This window comes from Gadus chalcogrammus, chromosome 16, assembly GCF_026213295.1.
Source record: "Gadus chalcogrammus isolate NIFS_2021 chromosome 16, NIFS_Gcha_1.0, whole genome shotgun sequence".
NCBI lineage: Eukaryota > Metazoa > Chordata > Actinopteri > Gadiformes > Gadidae > Gadus > Gadus chalcogrammus.
The window spans coordinates 309,142-330,990 of NC_079427.1; the positions used below are offsets into that span (position 1 = coordinate 309,142).

The window sequence follows — 21,849 nt, forward strand, 5'->3', positions numbered from 1 at the left end:
AAACCAATTCCCGTCTTCTGAACAAGCTTGCTTCATTAATGATTTGGTTTTGAGGGAGGAGTTACTTCAAAACCAAAGTGTATTTCTTCACAAGGCATCAATTAAACGAAAATAAGACACGTTATTTATTCTTTCTACGCGACCCGGTACGGGGTCCCGTCCCCAAGGGGGGAGACCACCGGTCTAAAGGAACGGGGTCCCGACCCCAAGGGGGGAGACCACCGGTCTAAAGGAACGGGGTCCCGACCCCACGGTGGGAGACCTCTGGTCTAAAGGAACGGGGTCCTGTCCCCAGGGTGGGAGACCTCTGGTCTAAAGGAACGGAGTCGCGACCCCACGGTGGGAGACCTCTGGTCTAAAGGAACACATGGCCCCACAGGCAGGGACTCCTTCTGCTCCAGCCCTGCTCTTAGTTGTGCTGGTCGTCTGAAGCCTGTTCACAGCGGACCAGACCATTCACAACACAAACGGGTCATACCTCTGAGTGTAGACGGGTGTGAACCAGAGTTTTTACTCACCCTGACCACAGCTCTGGAAGGAGATCTCAATCCCTCTGTACTCTGTCAACACAGTAGCATGAGTCAACGTCACCACCAAACAGTTCATACAAAATATAAACCCTCTACATTTAAATATTACTCTGATAAACAACATCATTTCACTAAGGTTTCAGTTTTGTATTCTTTCGCTCTTTTTTTCCTCCTTTCCCCACAAACCGTTTACTGTTCTGATGACCTTTTGACCTTTAGCATTGGCCGTGTCATAAAGAACCCTATTGGCTGGCTGAGGGTGAGTGCATACTAAGTAGATCAACAGTCCAATCAGCTGGCATTGGACTCTAGGGGAGGGGCTTACGTCTCAGCCTTGGTATAGACCAGGCATGTCCAAAGTCCGGCCCGCGGGCCAATCTTGGCAAAGGGGTTATATTTGATATGGCCCGCGGTTCCCTTACGAAAATGTATTATTTATGGCCCGCCAGCCCACCACCATTGCAATTTCTCTTTTCAGCACATGGTGGCAGCACCATTCTGGCGCTAGCCACACCCGCGACCCCCATGAACCTGACCCCTCCCACCCACAGGTAGGCTAATAAGGGTTAGCAATTGCATGGACGTATTCCTACAATCAACTCATACATTTAAGCTATCTTGATTGTGCTTTATTTTCATCAGTTAATAAATGTAAGTACAACTCACTAGTATATCAGTTAAATCAACTTGTAAATTTAAGTAATCTTGATTGCAGTTTATATTCAATCAGTTCATAAATGTAAGTACAACTCACTAGTTTTGTAGTTGCATCAACAAAAAAATGAATGTTACTTATAATGCTATTTAAGTTTAATCAACTATTGAATTTATGTAGTATTGACTCGAGGTTAAGTTATTTCACCTAACGGTTTCAAGTTAACTTATTGTCTTAGTTGTCTTGACATACAATTTCAAGGCAGCATGGACAGTCACATTTTTAAGTTGAAGCAACAAGTTTGGGTTTACAGTGTATTTCTCACTTCTAGCTTGTGTGGTGTCATCTGGAAATTGTTTGAGACCTATTGTATTTTTTTGCATGTGCATTTTTTATGGTCAAATTGTTGTTAGTTTCCTATTGTTCTGAGTTAATGAAATTGAAGAAAAGACAATATTTTTATTTGACTGCAATTGTTGTACTACAGTTTATGTGAATTTGGTATGGTCAAAAAGTAGTCATGCAATCATACATGTCATCTCAAATTAACTTGGACAGCTATTCCTCAATGCTTGTTCCTTGTGTGGTGTGATATACAAGTTGTGAAAGAGCCTTTTTTTCTTCTAGCATTTGTTATTGCCAAATTGAAGTCTATTGCAGACTATTGCAAATCGTTAAATAAAAATGATGAAATGCAATTAATTTGTGTGTGACTTTAGGGTTATATCCAAAGATATGACGGGAGAGGCATTCGGCCCTCGAGGTATTTACATTTTTCAAATATGGCCCCCTTTGAAAAATGTTTGGACACCCCTTGTATAGACGGCTGAAAACACAAGCGACCATGTTGTCTGATGGAACCAGAGATGTTCACAGATAGCAGAGAACGTGGGTCTGTGTATATCCGAGGCAGAGAGGGTTAGGGAACCAGCTCTTAACTGAGCTGCTTCATGTCCACGTGCAATAGTGAGGAGGAGACGGACCTGCTGGCATGGGGATGAAAGCCCGGTCTGAGCGCGTCCCAGGGGACACTGGGCGCTCCTTGACTCTAGGAGGGTCTCCCAAGCACTCGTGGGTCCCATTGCTGTACTGGCCGTCTCCACAGCAAATGTTCTCCTCGTGTTCCTTGGAGAGGATCTTCTCTCTGCCCAGGGGTCCACAGCACAGCTGGGTGTTGGTGTGGTAGGCCCCTGATGAAACACAAGGTTCTGTCTCAGCCAAAACAACATCGTTTCCTGGTTCCAACACTTTACAGCCTCTTTTGACTGTCAAAATAAAGAGTATATATAATATAAAAATGAGTTTGACCACTAAAGCAATGTTAGGTTTTATTTATGAACATAACCCTGATTGTGATTATAAGGGTGATGTTCCCTGAAGCTTGAGATCATAATCTCACTCATGCTATCACAAACAGGAGTGACATTACGATTGATAGCAAATGCCGACTGGAATTGAAAAGTTTCCTTTGATACCATACTAAATAAATGCATAAGTCCATCGGACAAAATCCCTCCACAGCAGCGGTCCCTAACCTTTGTTACGCAAAGGACCGGTACTATGTCAGACAATGTTTCGGCGGACCGGTGATACGCCGTATTCTGTTACCCAGCATGAAGTGTGACACCAGGGGGCGCTGTTGAATATGTTCTGCAACATGCACGAGCTAAAGCAGAGACGGCCATGAAGTCGTTTGAATTAATTAAACCAATTCCCGTCTTCTGAACAAGCTTGCTTCATTAATGATTTGGTTTTGAAGGAGGAGTTACTTCAAAACCAAAGTGTATTTCTTCACAAGGCATCAATTAAATGAAAATAAGACACGTTATTTATTCTTTCTACGCGACCCGGTACGGGGTCCCGTCCCCAAGGGGGGAGACCACCGGTCTAAAGGAACGGGGTCCCGACCCCAAGGGGGGAGACCACCGGTCTAAAGGAACGGGGTCCCGTCCCCAAGGGGGGAGACCACCGGTCTAAAGGAACGGGGTCGCGACCCCACGGTGGGAGACCTCTGGTCTAAAGGAACGGGGTCCCGACCCCAAGGGGGGAGACCTCTGGTCTAAAGGAACGGGGTCGCGACCCCACGGTGGGAGACCTCTGGTCTAAAGGAACGGGGTCCCGACCCCAAGGTGGGCGACCTCTGGTCTAAAGGAACGGGGTCCCGACCCCAAGGTGGGCGACCTCTGGTCTAAAGGAACGGGGTCGCGACCCCACGGTGGGAGACCTCTGGTCTAAAGGAACGGGGTCCCGACCCCAAGGTGGGAGACCTCTGGTCTAAAGGAACGGGGTCGCGACCCCACGGTGGGAGACCTCTGGTCTAAAGGAACGGGGTCGCGACCCCACGGTGGGAGACCTCTGGTCTAAAGGACAGCCCAGATACTTCATCCTAATAGGATGCGACCACATGGCCCCACAGGCAGGGACTCCTTCTGCTCCAGCCCTGCTCTTAGTTGTGCTGGTCGTCTGAAGCCTGTTCACAGCGGACCAGACCATTCACAACACAAACGGGTCATACCTCTGAGTGTAGACGGGTGTGAACCAGAGTTTTTACTCACCCTGACCACAGCTCTGGAAGGAGATCTCAATCCCTCTGTACTCTGTCAACACAGTAGCATGAGTCAACGTCACCACCAAACAGTTCATACAAAATATAAACCCTCTACATTTAAATATTACTCTGATAAACAACATCATTTCACTAAGGTTTCAGTTTTGTATTTTTTCGCTCTTTTTTTCCTCCTTTCCCCACAAACCGTTTACTGTTCTGATGACCTTTTGACCTTTAGCATTGGCCGTGTCATAAAGAACCCTATTGGCTGGCTGAGGGTGAGTGCATACTAAGTAGATCAACAGTCCAATCAGCTGGCATCGGACTCTAGGGGAGGGGCTTACGTCTCAGCCTTGGTATTCATAAGGTTCACGTGACGTCACTGTAGCTTTGCGGCGCCATCTTGACGACCGATCCCACCCACTGACCCACTGGTTTCAGTGGTAACTCAGCACCAACAACAACACCTACGACCACAATCAAACAATGAGGATGCGCTCTTTTATTCTCTTTAGTGTAGGTAATGAAAGGTTCTGAAAGATGGCATATCCATGTAGCTTACTAATGAATAAAATGCATACAAAAAACGTTGACATATGACCCACTATGTTCTGCTCCATATACCCAATGTTGACATCGTCCCAGCCAAAGAGTATTGGTATTAATACGTCATTCATTGTCCAAAATAATCCATGATAATTCAAATCGGGTTTTGTTGTGGGTACAAAATGAATCTTGAAATGAAAACTCGTCCCAAGCGTCCCCGGCAAAATTATCGTCTATGATTTGATGCCTGATTTCAACGATCAATGATAGTAACCCACCACAAACTGTTCACAAGAAGTCACAAATATATAGTACTTAACTTTGCCCTTATCAGATAAAGATTATTGGTGGCCAAGTGCCTCACTTTAGCGTCCTTCACCCATCCAGCCACAGCATATTGGTAGGCATCAGTGCTCTTGAACGCTTTCAAGATATCTCCACTGTATGGGGAGGGGTTGTGGACTAAATAAATATATATGTCATGAAGATTGATTTGAGGCAAGCATACTAATGGCCTAAAAAAAACTAGGGATAACAAATAAGGATCGGAGCCAAAAATCGATAATATCTCTGTCTCTCTCTAACATTCAGGTGATCGTGTGGGCGGCCATACTTGGCGAGATCGGTCGTGCAAATGGCGGCGTTCCAGAAAACGTGACGTAGATGAACCGTATGAGTAGACGGCTGAAAATGTGTATATCCGAGGCAGAGAGGGTTAGGGAACCAGCTCTTAACTGAGCTGCTTCATGTCCACGTGCAATAGTGAGGAGGAGACGGACCTGCTGGCCTGGGGATGGAAGCCCGGTCTGAGCGCGTCCCAGGGGACACTGGGCGCTCCTTGACTCTAGGAGGGTCTCCCAAGCACTCGTGGGTCCCATTGCTGTACTGGCCGTCTCCACAGCAAATGTTCTCCTCGTGTTTCTTGGAGAGGATCTTCTCTCTGCCCAGGGGTCCACAGCACAGCTGGGTGTTGGTGTGGTAGGCCCCTGATGAAACACAAGGTTCACTGAGATCTATTCCTGGATTCAGCAACTGACTGCACTGTAAAAACGAAAACTTAAAATTGTTGTTCTCATTATGATTTCTGAGTAAAATGAATATAAAACATTAAGTATTCATGTCAACTGTGCAATGCAATTTAGTTCAACCAACAATGTTGAGTTTTGGGTCAAGAGTTGGGCTCACTGTAGTATCTTTGTTAGCAAGACACACAGGTTTAAGTCAGACTCTGTCTGAGGCTGGACCAACTACGGTGCACATGCGCATTTCGACACTTTGGAAAATACAGGGTTTCCTAACGGAATTTGCAGATGGTAAATATTGTGGCGACCTCTACCCCCCGGGGAGTCTGGGTATTCGTGATGCCGGTTGGGAAAAAGGGGTTTATTGCCTTTTGTCAATTTGTTTCTGTTAGGTTAAGTGGGGTTAACGGGTTTGGGGTCTTTTTTGTTTGTGTGTTGTTTATTGTGCGTAGTGTTGCCGCGATTCTCTGCTGCTGAACTAGCTACATGTTGTTCTATTGCTGTCTGGTATTCAGAAATGTAAAATGGAAGTTTCCAATAATACATTTTAATAAAGTGAACTTAAAACTTGTTTTGCATTGTTTGAATTTTTTTTTTTTTAATAATATTAACCTTAATTTGAAATATTAAGTTAACACCCCTGACTTATTTTTTTGAGTTTTGTAAAATATAAAAATCTTAGTTGGTATAAGCCGGATTAACCCAAAGGCAAACTAGGCACGTGCCTAGGGCCTGATTGGCGGGGGGGGGGGCCAGACAGAAGTACAAAAAAAAATAAAAATGAAATGAAATAGCCAATACAAATGTCCTACCTACTATTTATTTCAGTGATAATATATCAATATATATTAATTAACTAAAAATAGTGACGTTGTTTATCTTAACGTTACGTCACATTAACGCCAATCAGTTAAGTCCGAGGGGAGGTCAGCGGGTCATGACTAAGCGGAACAATAAAGCTAGCAGGCAGGTCGTTTCTTGAGTAGGCTAACATTCAAGATGCTTTCGGGTGCGGCAAAACGTAAAAAGAAAAAAATGAAGGGGAACAAAAGAAGAAACAGCGGGGGGCTTTACAGAAGTTTCTGTCGGGCAGCCGTCCGACAGCTGTGAACCTGCTTGTGTCAGCAGAGCCAGAGGCCGAGCCAGGCCCGCAGCCAGAGGCCGAGCCAGGCCCGCAGCCAGGCCCGCAGCCAGGACCGGAGCCAGGCCCGGAGCCAGGCCCGCAGCCAGGCCCGCAGCCAGGACCGGAGCCAGGCCCGGAGCCAGGCCCGGAGCCAGGCCCGGAGCCAGGCCCGGAGCCAGGCCCGGAGCCAGGCCCGGAGCCAGGCCCGGAGCCAGGCCCGGAGCCAGGCCCGGAGCCAGGCCCGCAGCCAGGCCCGGAGCCAGGCCCGCAGCCAGGCCCGCAGCCAGGACCGGAGCCAGGCCCGGAGCCAGGCCCGGAGCCAGGCCCGGAGCCAGGCCCGGAGACGCGGCCCGAAGACGCGGCGGAAGACGCTGTGGCGCCGTCAACATCAGCGCCGTCAAAGAATGACAAAATGATGGAAGAACAGCAGCCGGCCAGAAAAAGTGAGCCCAATATCATTTTGACGGAGCCTCTAGACCCGGTAATGGTATTGACAAGCTATCCATCTGATCCTGCAAAGTGGGACCAAATTGACGACAGGATGCGTGAGTACTTTGCACGAAACCATCCCTGTAAAAATATTGGAGATTTCTCTGCATCAAAGAGGAAATATGGAGACATTAACCGAAGCTTAACTAAGGAACATTTCTTTAGAAAAAAGCTAAATGGAGAAACCCTGTCAAGAAAATGGTTAGTGTACTCACCGTCTACTGGTAATGTATTCTGTTACTGCTGCAAGTTGTTCAGTATAAGAGACAATCAATTTGTCACTGGATTTAATGACTGGAAAAACTGTGCTAATCGCTTGCATGAACATGAGAATTGTATGGATCATCGCACTGCTGTGCTAAGTCTATCATCACTTGGAAATAAAAATGCACGCATAGATTCAAACATAGTACAGCAACAGGAGTCTGAGAGGGCATACTGGCTCAACATTTTGAAACGTATAGTAGCAACTATTCAGTTTCTTTCTTCACGAGGACTGCCCTTCCGTGGGGACGATGAGTTAGTAGGATCACCCCACAATGGGAACTTTTTGGGATGCTTGGAGTTAATTAGTCGCTTTGATCCACTACTGTCAGAACATCTAGCCAGATACGGAAACAAGGGCAGGGGAAATACCAGTTACCTGTCCTCTACAGTTTGTGATGAGTTTATTCAGCTGATGGCTGAGAAGGTTCTGCGTGCCATTGTAAAAGAAGTTAAAGATGGCAAGTATTTCTCCATCATTGTGGACTCAACACCTGATGTCACACATGTTGATCAGCTCGCTTTGATAATTCGCTATGTCCTGAAGAAAAGTGGGGAGCCTGTCGAGAGATTTTTGGAGTTCATACCACTACATGGTCATACTGCAGAGCACATGGAGGAAACACTCAAATCTGAGTTAAAAGAACTGGACATTAATTTGATGGACTGTCGTGGGCAGAGCTACGACAATGCAAGTAATATGGCAGGGAAATATTCTGGACTGCAGGCAAGAATAAAAAATATAAATCCTAATGCTGACTTCGTACCATGTTCTGCACATTCTCTTAATTTAGTTGGTGCATGTGCAGCAGAATGTTGCCTAGAAGCAGTTTCATTTTTCTGGCTTCATTCAAAATCTTTACAATTTTTTCTCAGCTTCAACTTGGCGGGTTAGGGTTAGGGTTAGGGTTAGGGTTAGGGTTAGGGTTAGGGTTAGATTTGAACAGCCCACCTCACAAAGTGTGGACGAGGTCTGACACTGAAGGGCCTTTCCGGCACAAGGTGGTCTGCGAGAGCTGATGCAACCAAAGCTCTGAGACTTGGCTACAAAGCTATTCAGGATGCTTTGAATGAAATCGAAGTTAACCATGGAACCCCCAGAGCTGCTCAATATGAGGCGAGTCAATTAAGAACAGTGATGGACACCCTTGAAACTGCAGTTATGACGGTACTGTGGGATGACCTGCTGAGAAGAATCAATTTAACCAGCAAAGCATTGCAGCAGGTACAAATTGATGTATGTACTGTTCCTATTCTGTACAGTTCACTCATAGAGTTCATAGGACAGGCCAGAAATGATTTCAATGTCTATGAAGCAGAGGCCAAAACTCTCACAGCAACAGAGGGATACAAAGCAGATAGCCAAAGAAGACGATGTTCGGTGAGTCTGCAGGTCCAGAGGTGCAGCACTCAGGCCGTGAAGCATTCCTAATTGACACACATTATGTCATCTGTGACTGCTTGTCACAAGAATTGAAACGACGCAAAGACGAATACAAAAAGGTGGAGGAGAAATTTGGTTTCCTCACTAAAACAAAATCAATGGACATTGAACAAATCCGTGCAGCCACAGAAAAACTAAAGAAAATACACCCTCAGGATCTTGAGGAGGACCCCGAGAGCTGCCATTATTTAACACACATCCGCAACACACAGCGCACCGCACACCCAACCAACGGACACGCAAGTCTCGGTAACGGTGGCGGCAACACTACGCAAAATAAACAACACACAAACAATAAAGACCCCAAACCCGTTAACCCAACTTAACCTAACAGAAACAAATTGACAAAAGGCAATAAACCCCTTTTTCCCAACCGGCATCACGAATACCCAGACTCCCCGGGGGGTAGTGTCGAAATGCGCATGCGCACCGTAGTTGGCCCAGCCTCAGACAGAGTCTGACTTAAACCCGTGTGTCTTGCTAACAAAGAGATTACAGTGAGCCCAACTCTTGACCCAAAACTAAACATTGTTGGTTGGACTAAATTGCATTGCACAGTTGTACATGAATACTTAATGTTTTATATTCATTTTACTCAGAAATCATAATGAGACCAACAATTTTGAGTTTTCGTTTTTACAGTGCAGGGTTGTATTATGAGTCATTGTTTTAGTCAGTTCAATGCAATTCGATTTACAATATTCAAGATTTGTATATAGTTTTTTTCAATCATTTCTGGACCCTGGGCCGGCTCCGATATAACAGATCTCCCCTCAGTCCACATATATTATGGTGGCTTTCATTCCGGGTGTTGCATTACCGCCATGAGCCGTCCCCTGGCCCGTATTCCAGCACTGCCACTTGGGAATGGGTGCAAGACAGACATGGACATGATCTCCCTTTGATACTACAACTAAGGCAATAGGAAGGGAGTCAGTACGACTAGGGAGGCTACTGATGTTTGCCAACAATATCTGTCTGAACATGTCTTATGCATTTTTACAATTTTTGTAGGCAATTTTTTAAGAAGTACTGCCCATCTTTAAAGCGTTCAGGCAGAACAGCGGTTGGACATGAATGGGCTCAGACGTGACAGAGTCCAAAGAGCAGGAATTAATGATTAGTTTAGATGATTCACAGGAGATGATGATTCACATGTCAGGTTGTGCCTTGTTTCATGTTCCGACACCGGGATATCCTTAAACATACTGTAGCGGGCCTGGGCACGCCACCAAGTTGGACAGATAATACGACACCACACACAGAGCAGTTCAAAGAGATTGTTTATTTACCGCGTGAATTCAACCACCAGGACGGGAAAAGGGCCATCCACCTCCTTTGTGATATAGTCCAACCAATCCAACGCTTCCACCTGTCTCTCTCCCGTCAGCCGTACAGCAACTCCAGACAATCACACAGATCCTGTCCGTAGTGTGCTAGCCCTCCAAAATCACCCCTCCCTAGCTTCAGCCTCAGCCTTTTTAAGCCCCAGCACTCCAGCTCAATGATCCTCAGGCTTGCCTCACACCTGGTGGCAGAATATCACCCATTTAAGACAGCGCTCGCACAGCCCATAATGCTGTACATAGTGCATTAGTTAAATTATACATAAAAGGAAAGCCAACAGAGCAGATTAGGATGCTGCTGACAGTATGTTGGGGAAGCATACCGTGGTTAGTTTCTCCCCCTAGATAGTTTTCCCCTTAAGCAACGACCGAGTGAAGAGCTTGTATGTATTGATGCAATGAGGCGACCAGAAGACAAAACCCAGAGCACAGGCCGGCCCTGAACACCTGAACATTCACATTCATTCAAATTCAAACACAAGGTGCCACACATCTTACCTCCCCCACAGCATCGGAGCGGGTGGGCCAGGATCTTCAGTCCACAGCAGACGGCGGAGCTGGGGTCGAAGGGCCGTTGGCCACAGCAGGCTGTGGAAGGATGGCACGGTTGACGCACAATGTTGTGACTGTCATCTTTGGATACATTAGATTCAAACAGAGAGAGATCACCTAGGGGAGCTTGGTTCTTGTCTTGTTCACAGCAGCGGGAGCAGCCCCGGGCTTCGGTACGGAGCGCCCCGTCCCAGCAGCAGCAGTGGGTGTCAGGGCTGTACTGTTCGTCTCCACAGCAGATACTGTTGCTGGATTTCTTGCGCAACAGTTTCTCACTGCCAAGTCGTCCACAAGTTATGGGCGGGCCATCAGGATGGCTGTTTGGCGAGTCTTCTGCAAGAGTTGATATCATGGGAAGGAGCAGTAGTAGTGAATATGAATTAACAAGGGGCCATCAAAACAGGACGTTCAAGAAAGACTCATACCCAAAGTGTCCATAAGCAGGGCCGGTCTGTTGTCATTGATATGCTCTTACAGAGTAGACTTTAATCAAAGCTTTATACACAATGTTTTTATATCACATTATCTTTAGCTGTCATTGTTCAGGGATTTGATCTCTCAGGTGGTGCAGCCACTGTGTGATGGCTTTGAATATCGATTATCTACGATTTGGTTTCACTACTTAAATGCCTAACTGAATGTTCAATTTGCATTACATCCATTCTATATATATTGCTGATCCAGAGATTCAAGAGGGAAAAGAAAATGGGTTAATTTTTGTAACCAAAGGTTCTCAACATTCGCTCTGCCTTTTGGTTCCCCCTATTGTTAGAACCATTAACTGCTCACTGAAATAATGTTCTTAAAATACAAGCACAGCATTTGAAACACTCCAATCAATGTTTGAATAACTATCTTATCATTTTAGTCAAGAGCAACTGATGTGTTATTCGACATTGTGCCAAATGATCACTGGGCTCTTGCCAACGAGGGCATCATGTCAGCACGCAGGAACATGTTCAACATTTTGGGTTATTAACTAATCATTCATTATTATGGATATTTTACACATCATTAAGAGGTTTGCCTTATTTCCAATGCTTGGTATTACATAAGTATATCTATCTTTTAACTATGACTTGATAATTACACATTTATAATGGATAATTTGAACTGATCTGTGAAGGTGCATTTCTTTATTTACGATAGCTTAAGCAGCAGGCAGCAGGCAGAAGTTAAACCTCGTGGAAGCCATCAGCCGGTGTCATACGCTCTGAGGATACCATATAAAGGCCAACTTACCGATGAGGAGGGCAGCTGGAAACAGGACTGGAACAAAGAAAAGATGCAATAAAGGTGCAGGCAGTTTCAACAGTGCTAAATAATAAAGTGGTATATCATTAGATGGTAGCATACCTAATAGATAGAGAATCACTCCCTGAAGGGCCATGGCTGAGTACTGTATGAAAGACGGAAGGAGGTAAAGAATCAGCTTTGTCAACAACTTTTGACGGATAAAATTAGAGAGCAAACACTCAGGGTGCGTCCCGATGCAGGTGTGGACGGCGAAGCAGTGATCATAACGGGAGCCGGCTCTACCATGGCCTGCTGCCCACTTGGCATGCTTCGGTGCGCACATGCATGTGCGCACCGTGACTGCTAGGATCGTCAGAGTTTGTCATCTAAATAACATGGAAAACAATGGAAAGTCTTACTCATAGGTTGTCAACACTCACTCGCCTGCCGGCGCCTTATGATGATGCTAAGGTTGGAAACATCTGAATGAGTAGTCCTCTTGGCGGTTGGCTTAACTTAGGAAATGGATGGCGCAGTCCGCTGTGGAGGGCTGGCGGTCTCTCCCCAACACTGCCTTGTGGTAACCGTTGCTAATTATTACAGCTGAGAATGACAACAGCCTGTCCACATGTTTCTTAACATGTGTGTAGCAATATATTAGTGTTTACATACCCCCAGGATGAAGATAGTTGATAGAGAGGCAGGTCTCCACTCCGTTCAACCGTGATATGAGGTCTGCAGCCCCGAATTGTGCCGCCCCTTATCCAATGACATGAGCAGCTTCCTATGCCCTTATCCAATGGCATGGGCAGCTTCCCATGTCCCGCCTCATTGGGAGGACCATATCTATGGATTGGTGACAATGCTTTTTTTCAACAGTTTATGACCTTCTCCCCCAGGCCTATAGAGTATGCGAATGAATGAATTGAAACAGGTTTATCCACCCCCTGGTAAACTTCAAACCACAAGCCAGAGAGTAGTGGCAAGCATGCAAGCAAGGACTGCTTGCCAGCCGCAAGCATGCCTTGCATTATAAAGTTATAATAGATAAGTAATAAAAAACAATGTTTAACTCATGCAAGTGTGTGGGTTTATTTAATGTTTAGCGTTCTCATAAGCTGTGTCTGTATGTTCCATGTGTTTGAGTGTATGTATACATTAACAGTTACGTTTGTGTCTACATTTACAGTTTCTTTTATATTTAGGGGGGTTCAATTTGGGGCCATGGTGGCTAAGTAGGAAGGCCTTTCCACACACACACAAGCACGCACAGGTAATGCGAAATACAGTACACACGTTTCTCTGTGTGCCTGCGTGTCTATGTGCTAGTGTGTTGGTGTGTGTGTTTTTGTGTGTGTGTGTGTGTCTGTCTGTGTGTGTGTTTGGGGGACTAAGCAGCCACAGAGAGACACAGCACATCTGCCACGTCATTAGACGGCGAAGGGGTAAAGGAAGACAAAGGCATTTTCTTCCACTGTGATTCATTCCTCCATCCCTGCGCTCCCACTTTCCCCTCTGTCTGTCTGTCTCTCTTATCCAGTGTTTATAATTCAGTTCTGTTGAGATTAGAAACACACACACAAGCCCACGCATTCTCAATCCGAGTTCCTCAAAAATCACGTTAAAGGTCCCATAGCATCATGACAATTTCACTTCCGCCCTTGAAAAATGAAAGCTCAGACGCGCCAATTTCGAATTTGGCCCCATATGTCGTCATAAGGGGCCATTTTCCACATTTCCACATTAATAGTCATTTTGTAGTTTTTATAGCTTTTTATAGCTGCTAGGTGTAAAGAGTTAACCGTTCAAAGCGGGATGTTTATTGCGGGGGAGGAGCCGCAAATTTAAATATTTCCCCCGTGTGGTAAATATTTAATTGCACACTGCATTAGTTTAATCGATTTACATTATCAACGAAATTCTTAACGATCAATTAGTCGATCGTCGATTAATCATGCCCATCCATAGTGGCCAACGCCTTTTTCCCCAAATGTGACCCTCAGAGAGTATCTGTGCCAAAATTCATGCTTGTATATAAATTTGAACAATTCCCTTGAAATATGCCATAAACCTGCTGCACTATATAGGGGGATTATTTGTTTATCAACACGGTGGATGCGCGCGCAGAAAGATGGCAAAAATAACATTTGTTTGACCGGTTGCCATGGTTATCTCTGTGTGGTTAATTTGCAGTTGCGGCGTTAATTAGCGATTTTGTCAGCTTACTGTTACATTAAACTGTAATCAGAAAATGCGGTTATATGCTATAGACCCTATAGCAGGGGTTCTCTAGTTTTGACAGCTGAGTGCCAATTTAGGAACCCAGAATTTGACTGAGGACCGCCAAAGGAAAAAAGATTGGCGGGAACGCCGTCATCATCCCAGTGGTGAAAAAAAAATATTGCAACGTGGACCTCTGGGAGTGAGGTCAAGCGAGGTCTAAATCAAGAAACTGAGGTTCATCTTTTCAAAGTAATGTACAGTCAGATTAAAACTAACAAATGTAACATTTAATTGAATGCTAGAGAGAGTCGACCTTTCTCTTTATATTTATTTATTTTTGTTTAAATTAATATTGATATAATAAAAAAAATTAAAAAAATTACTTGCATCCGTATGTCATTGCGGGCCGCCAGGAATGATTCTGTGGGCCGTCATTGGCCCGGGGGCCGCACTTTGAGAACCAATGCCCTATAGTATCTGTGGTATAAAGGCTGGGACGAATTTCGAATGATAAATATGCACACTTTATGTTGAAAGTATAGACCGTCGCGATTCCCATTGAAATGAATGGCGAGGAGATTATTCTTCAAAACAAGAGCTGGTAAATTGTTAAAAATTAATAAAACTGTAATCAGACAACATGGTTATATGCTATAGACCCTAGAGTATCTGTGGTATGACGGCTGGGACGAAATCGAATTATAAGTATGTACAATCCATAACGTTAGCTCTCTGGCTCGTAGCTCAGCGGAATAGAATACCTCCCGTCGCCAAGTAGGAGCTACGGTCCGTCCTATTTATGTGAAAAACTTTATATTTGGATTGTAAAACGCATGAAAATATAAATAAATGATCTAAATTTATTTTCCTTGGCAAGTGACCATGTGGTATAAGCGGGATAATGCCCTTCGAGGTGTCAAAAACATGTTTGATCGATCGTAATTAAAGGGGACTACTTTTTGAGGGAGATGAACTCAAACAGAGTATAAATTGAATAAGCATGCAATAAGAATAAGAAATGATTATTATTAAAGTATTTGAACTATTTTATTATGTTGGCAAGCAAGAAGTAGAATAAATGGGATAATCAGTCTTATTAAACAGACCCTCCAGGATTTCGCGATGTTGCGATTTGCAACCTCAACCCAACATCAACCAATCACCGCGAATTCAGGGCGGCGTCACAATTTTGGTGCCATGCCGTAATTCCGACACCTCATTGTTCCGACGTCTCAATGGTCCGAAATATTTCCCATTAGATCGACATGCCACTATGCCGACGGTTCAATGTTCCGAAAACGAAACCCATTGGTCCGAAGGTCCGGTTCAATACGCCGAATAGGCCAAGGCCCAATTCCACATGTGTGATTATGAAACCAAAAATAAAAGACGATGGGCTAAGTTCCAGCAGTGCACTTCACCAAGCCAGACTGTTGCTGTGGGCTTGAACGGTCACAAGAGGTGAATTTATGAAGCGCACGTTATACAAGGACTAATACTTTTCCCGTAAAGAAGTCAAACGGTGAGTGAAAAACAAATACAATTTTTATTTTTAGTAGCTGTGTGTGGGCCTATATGTGTTGTTTACTGTGTTTACAGTGGGCTTTTAGCCTAAATAATTTCGCTGGAATTGATTTAGTCAAACTTATACCTCATACCGTCGTGTGTGTGTGTGTGTGTGTGTGTGTGTGTGTGTGTGTGTGTGTGTGTGTGTGTGTGTGTGTGTGTGTGTTGAGAATTAGACCTACGCTCTCTGTCCATGGGGCTGAAACACCCGGTCGAAATGAAGTGAAGCGTTGTCACTTAGCTCTCCAATATTCATCGTTAACGTGATATGTAGGCCTATGTTGTATTTTGGAGAGAGAGTGAGAGAGAGCGAGAGAGAGCGAGAGTGCGAGCGAGGTATAAAACTCTTTATATGTAGGCCTATTCGGCATATTGAACCGCTTGCCTAATGCGCCTCCTTCTTTAAATGTCGGACAAACGGACCTTCGGACCAATGGGTTCCGTTTTCGGAACATTGAACCGTCGGCATAGTGGCATGTCGATCTAATGGGAAATATTTCGGACCATTGAGACGTCGGAACAATGAGGTGTCGGAATTACAGGCAGGCCCCACAATTTTAACCAACCACCGCAACTTTCCCGCAAATTTCAGTGGCTTCGTCTTGAACTGACGTTGACAAACTACCTTCCGCCTTACTTCCGTGTTTACTACGTTCAAGCGATTCAAGCATTCATGCAGCATATGCGCGTCCAAGTTTCACACTTGCCGACCAAAATAACTGCGAGAAATCGCGAAAAGCAGTATCCTGGTATTCTACATGAAAGCAAGGGGAAATTATTTTGCACTGCATGCAACATTTTGGTGGAACATAAGCATGAATCTTCCATTAATAAGCATTTTGTCTCCGCGAAACATAACTACAGAATTGCAGAACTGCAGGCAGGACGTCAGACGACGAGGCAGATCACGATGACACAGGCTGTTGCATCCAAGTCAATTACCAGCGCAGAAAGAATCAATAATCAAATATTCATATTACCATTTCTCAGTGTTTTTGTTCTTTTAATGTTTTAATGTTTCAGTAATAACATAATATTTAACAAATTACTTACTACTAATTGCAGCAATAACTTAATATTTAACTTCAGGAACTTTTATCGCAACTTTAACTTCCTCTCGCACTGTAATGCAACAAAAACCTAAAAAACACAGCAACTTTCATCAAAACTTTTGGGAAAAGCTCACGGCATTTCAGGCCGCAACAATCTCAAAAAAGGCCCACGAAATCCTGGAGGCAGTGGCGGAGCCACGTGGTGGCCAGGGGTGGCCGTGGCCACCATTGGTCAAACTTCGGCCACCGCGCTGGCCATCCCTACGACGTGGCAAAAAAAAAAAGCATAGCTGTTGTTCCCTTAAGGACGCATTTTACCATTTGATCCCACATGGATGGATCCAACTCTAGAGGCTATCTAACACATGTGGAAGAGGTTTCGGCCCACACAGTGTGAGGTAAGTACGTTTTTTTTTTTATGTGTAAGCTCATTCTTTTGAAAACGACAGTGTTGAAAGATTTTGCTTAAATTAGCAATGTAATTAAGCTCACTAGCGCTAGCATACTAAGCGAAAACTATTAGTTTCCAAATCGCCATGTTGTGTGTCTAGATAAGGCTCTGAGAATAATACTGATGTAGTGATTCATTATAACTGTTGCATCACAATTGAAGATTTCTGATGAGAATTATGTATGTTATCTTGCAAGCTGCCTGTGGGCATTATCTAAACCCCTATTCAATGATGTGGTTGATATATATCTGCTCTCTTCACCTGGCAGGCAGAATGAAAAGAAAAATTACCTCATACTTTAGCAGAAAGCCAAATCAGGAAACAAGGGACAGTGATGTGGTAAGACAGGACGAGAGTAAGAGGTTGAGAGTGAGGGAGAGAGACACTGAGAGGGAGGTGCAGCCTGAGAGTGAGAGCGAGTCAGACTACCTCATCCCTCAAGGGAACAAACCTACAGGTACAACTCACTCTGACTGTAAGCTCTCCATGTGTTCAGAATTCTGTCTTCCACAGACAATATGTGTTATATGATATATTATTGTGCTTGATGTACTTAAAATACCTGTATAAAAACACTAAGACTTGTCATGATGACCGTTGACAACGGTCATGACATTGACAATGATGCTGCAACACAGCCCATGCCTAGCACTTCACAAGGTAAATAGTATGCCCACATTGCTACCCATTGTAAATAACATTTCACACTGCTTATGAGCCTATCCTGGTGATGCCCGATGATAATTGGGCATCATCAACGCCTTGGGGGGGCGTTGTTAGCAGCAAGTCTATTCCGGTCCTTAGAAAGCAACTTCAATGTATTTTCATTGTGATAATAATTTTTCAATAGCTTTCATTGCAGGTGAAACTACTGAGACGTAGGGATGGGCAATATGGCCTAAAATCCATAATGCGATATACATTGCAACCTATTGCGATAACGATATATATCACGATATATAAATCATAATAGAACCATTTCAGAACAGGTTACATAGACTCTAAAGGTGCGGCCACACCAGACGCGTATCTCGCGTAATTTTTACGCGAGATACGCGCGTAAAATGTTGCTTGACCATTTTGTGTCAAAAATGGTCGCATACGCGCCATACGCGCCATACGCGCCTACGTCACTCGCCTAGATGAGTCCATGTCCATGCAAGTGAACGGAGCGTTCCCTCTTCGTCATAACTATCAAACCAAACATCCTTCACATTCACCGAGCGAACATTACGAAAGTAAAATGCACATTTCTCGCTAAAAATGTTTCCATAAACGCATTTAATGGCGTAACTATGTTACTATTTCCACCCAGAATAAAGAAAGTTGTCGGCCGTGGCTGCCCTGGAGTCCGAGGTAGGAAACCCAAACGCCGCCGTGTTTGGGTGATAGAGTTTAGATCGGGTTAGATTAAATAATCTCTGATATAAATAACAATAATCGGGTTAAATAACTTCACATGGTGTGTCTGGTGTGTTTCCAGCATTCGTAGTGTTGATCAGCAGATATATAGTCCGCCAAGACGTTGAGGTTGCTTAGCAACCAGAGACTCTGTCCATGCAAGTGAACGGAGCGTTCCCTCTTCGTCATAACTATCAAACCAAACATCCTTCACGTTCACCGAGCGAACATTATGAAAGTAAAATGCACATTTCTCGCTAAAAATGTTTCCATAAACGCATTTAATGGCGTAACTATGTTACTATTTCCACCCAGAATAAAGAAAGATGTCGGCCGTATGCTTCTGTCCAAGCTCACTACTCTCTGCCAGTGACGTCGGGTCAAGCTCAACGCTGATTGGGCAACGCGGCTAATCGTCATGCGTATGAGCGTAAAAAGTTCAATTTTTTGAACTCTTGAAATGTGCGCGATATACGCGATATACACGCGTATAGCGCGTATAGCGCGTAAATATACACGCCTCATACGCGCGTTACGCGCGTAAAATGTTGCTTATACGCGTAAAACGCGTAATACGTGCGTAAACCAATGGTTCCCTATGGAAAAAATTGCGATTTCATACGCGAAGTACGCGAGATACGCGTCTGGTGTGGCCGCACCTTAAGGAAAGCCAAACTGCTAAATGTATAAAACAAAAGAAAGAAACTTAGTATGTCGTTTTGAGAACATTTATTGTGCAAAACTGTAATCATACAACATAATGCTGTAGCTGCAGAGACTTTAACAAAGAAAAAGATCTTCTGTGTAATGACGTATACTTCTCTGAATGAAATTAAAACTGGTGGTGTCTTGTTAATAAAGAAACGGATACTGTGAATTAGGGAAATACGTCCAGTATTAGGGCTGTCACTTTTTCAAAAAAAATGAAATTCGAACGAATTTCGAATGTCCATAATTAATTCGAATACATTTGAATACATTCGACCCCGCCCCCCCCCCTCCCCCATAGAACACGACACGATTTCTTGTGGAAATCACGTATACCTACTGAATTCATAACAGCACAGGATAAAAACACATCTTTGATAACACATTTGTAAACACAACAAGAGGAAGCTCCGACAAACAAGTGCGGCTGTCTTTTACACATTAACAATAACTGCTCGGAGCGCGATATGCGGAGCGCATGTCGTCCATGGCACACACAGCCTATATAAACGAACAATCTGTGAGGCCGACCTCCAACACGGCATGCTGCTCTTTTTATTCCTTACGGAAAGAAAATGACAAGTAGTCTCGCAGCTCTCCGTTACCGTTGCAGCTGCTTGTGTCAGCCGTGCTGTATAAGTCCCCAAACAGGCTGCCCATCGCGCCCAGCGCAGCAGCAGACTTTTCTCCCTGTCGTGTGCGATCAGTGTCGGTCTCCGTTTCAGTGAGCTCGTGTGAGAGGCTTTCAGTCACGAGATGTTTCTGTGCAGGGGAAAGGTGGACTAACCGGGAGAAGCGGGGATCCAGGAGGGCCGCTTTATTGAGGAGAAGCCACTCGCCGCTCTCTTCTTTATAGCGCATTTTTACAGTTCGAATGGAGAATTACACTTCGAATTCGAACTTTTCACCCCACCTTCGAACGAATATTCGAAATTCGAATAAAAAGTGACAGCCCTATCCAGTATTAGGCATGGCTATTTTAAATAAAGAAAAATCTTCCAAGTGTGTGCACAGATACTTGATATTAAAACATAAAAGTACAAAATGAACGCATACAATTTTGAAATTAACATGAAATGAGCGCAATCACCAGCTCCTCCGTTTCGCTTTCAGCCATATTTACTTAGATGACGATGATGCGTTGAAGCCGGTTGCAGCTCATGGCTCTTTAAATTTCGCGGGTCGCGGACGATGCGTTGCAGACGGTTGCAGCTCGTGGCTCTTTATATTTTGCGGGTCATGGATAGATCGCGTCAAACATGCATTATCGCGATAGAGCAATCTAACTAAAATCTCTATCGTAGGCCATTTTTTATCGTTGATATCGCATATCGTTTATATCGCGCATTCCTACTGAGACGGTCATCATGTAGCCACCTAACCGATTATGTCTGTCCACCAAAATAAGTTTATGGAGTCCTAGTCTGCTTGACCCCCACATTGCTGCTCCAGCTATATTTTTACCTTGTGGTTACACTGACAGGTGTCATCAGACCGTGCCTGGATGATCAACAGGACAAGATGACTAATCCTGTGGTGGAAGAGGCTAGGGCTGGGCGATATATCGAATATATGCGATGTATCGCGAGATGTTCTCCAGGGGATGTATAAAATGCCCATATCGCGAACATCGAATATAAATTGGGACGCAATGTTTCTTTTTGCCGCCGCCGGCATACTCGTTGTGCTTTCACGCGACGGGGCGACAAGATCTCATACAAAGTGAACGTAGAGACGCGTATCTGCCAATCAGCGTTCAACAGCGTGGCCACTGAGTGACATGTGTAACGTAACAGCCAACCAGCGTTCAACCGTCAAACTCGGTGCAGTGCAGTCCGGGGTGAACTGCAGCACGGAGGAGAACGTGATTGTTGCCGTTTGCGACTCCCGGAGCTCTATATATAATAATATATAATATAATATAATATAATTGGTTATATAATATCACGGATAAAAGCTCTGTGCGCATCCTGATGGCCGTAGCGTGGGGAGCTCTCATAGGGATTGGGCTTCTCGGGTTTTTTTAACGCACAGCGTTCCCTTCTCTCGCTATTTCCGGTGGCTCTCTAAACTCACTCCCCCCGCCCATTGCGAGTCCACGAGATTCTCATGGACGCGCGTGTGTGACGTAGTCTGGAAGGCGCGCTGCTGTAGGTGCGTGTACCTCCGACCGGTGAGTGAGAACAGCCAGAAAGAGAAAAAAGGATGGAAACTGAGGATTTGGTTTCGAAAAAGAATAGCACTGGATCCTTCGTCTGGCAGTGTATATATAATAATTATTATTCAAACTGTTAATAAATAATTAACGGTTTGAATAAATGCTGTGTTGGTAAATCTAACTTGCTGTGATTTTCCTTTTCTTATGTGCAAGTTCTAAATTGTTCCAATAGAAAGCACTGATGAGTTTAAACAATATGTTGTTTCATGTAATCTACATGCAGACTTATGTTTCAGTAATACTAGAATTATTACTGACGTAACATTATGCCAGACATGGTTGAATCGAGCATTTATGATGTGCTCTAGAGGAGATTCAAAATATATCGAGATATATATCGTGTATCGAGATATAGTAAAAAAATATCGAGATATTCATTTTGGCCCATATCGCCCAGCCCTAGAAGAGGCTCCTTCGGGTACATAAATCACATTCATAAGTGTGCATGTTGTGCATGATGAATATAGAGATATT

The 21,849-nt window shown here is 44.4% G+C and overlaps 1 protein-coding gene across 4 annotated transcripts in view; it reads right to left on the bottom strand.

The window, feature by feature from the left end:
• LOC130405945 (galaxin-like) overlaps positions 1 to 21,849 on the bottom strand; it is a 33,761-nt gene that overhangs the window by 2,735 nt on the left and 9,177 nt on the right. Inside the window, exons 2-11 of one of the 4 annotated variants that reach the window (XM_056611278.1) lie at positions 12,428 to 12,601; positions 12,175 to 12,329; positions 11,876 to 11,918; positions 11,762 to 11,788; positions 10,637 to 10,852; positions 10,466 to 10,555; positions 5,059 to 5,265; positions 3,741 to 3,782; positions 2,169 to 2,375; positions 519 to 560 (exon numbers count right to left, since the gene is read on the bottom strand). In XM_056611278.1, coding sequence (XP_056467253.1) covers positions 519 to 560; positions 2,169 to 2,375; positions 3,741 to 3,782; positions 5,059 to 5,265; positions 10,466 to 10,555; positions 10,637 to 10,852; positions 11,762 to 11,788; positions 11,876 to 11,909 — 865 coding nt within the window. In that variant the 5' untranslated portion in view covers positions 11,910 to 11,918; positions 12,175 to 12,329; positions 12,428 to 12,601. The other 3 variants (XM_056611279.1, XM_056611280.1, XM_056611277.1) reach the window with 3 other exon arrangements.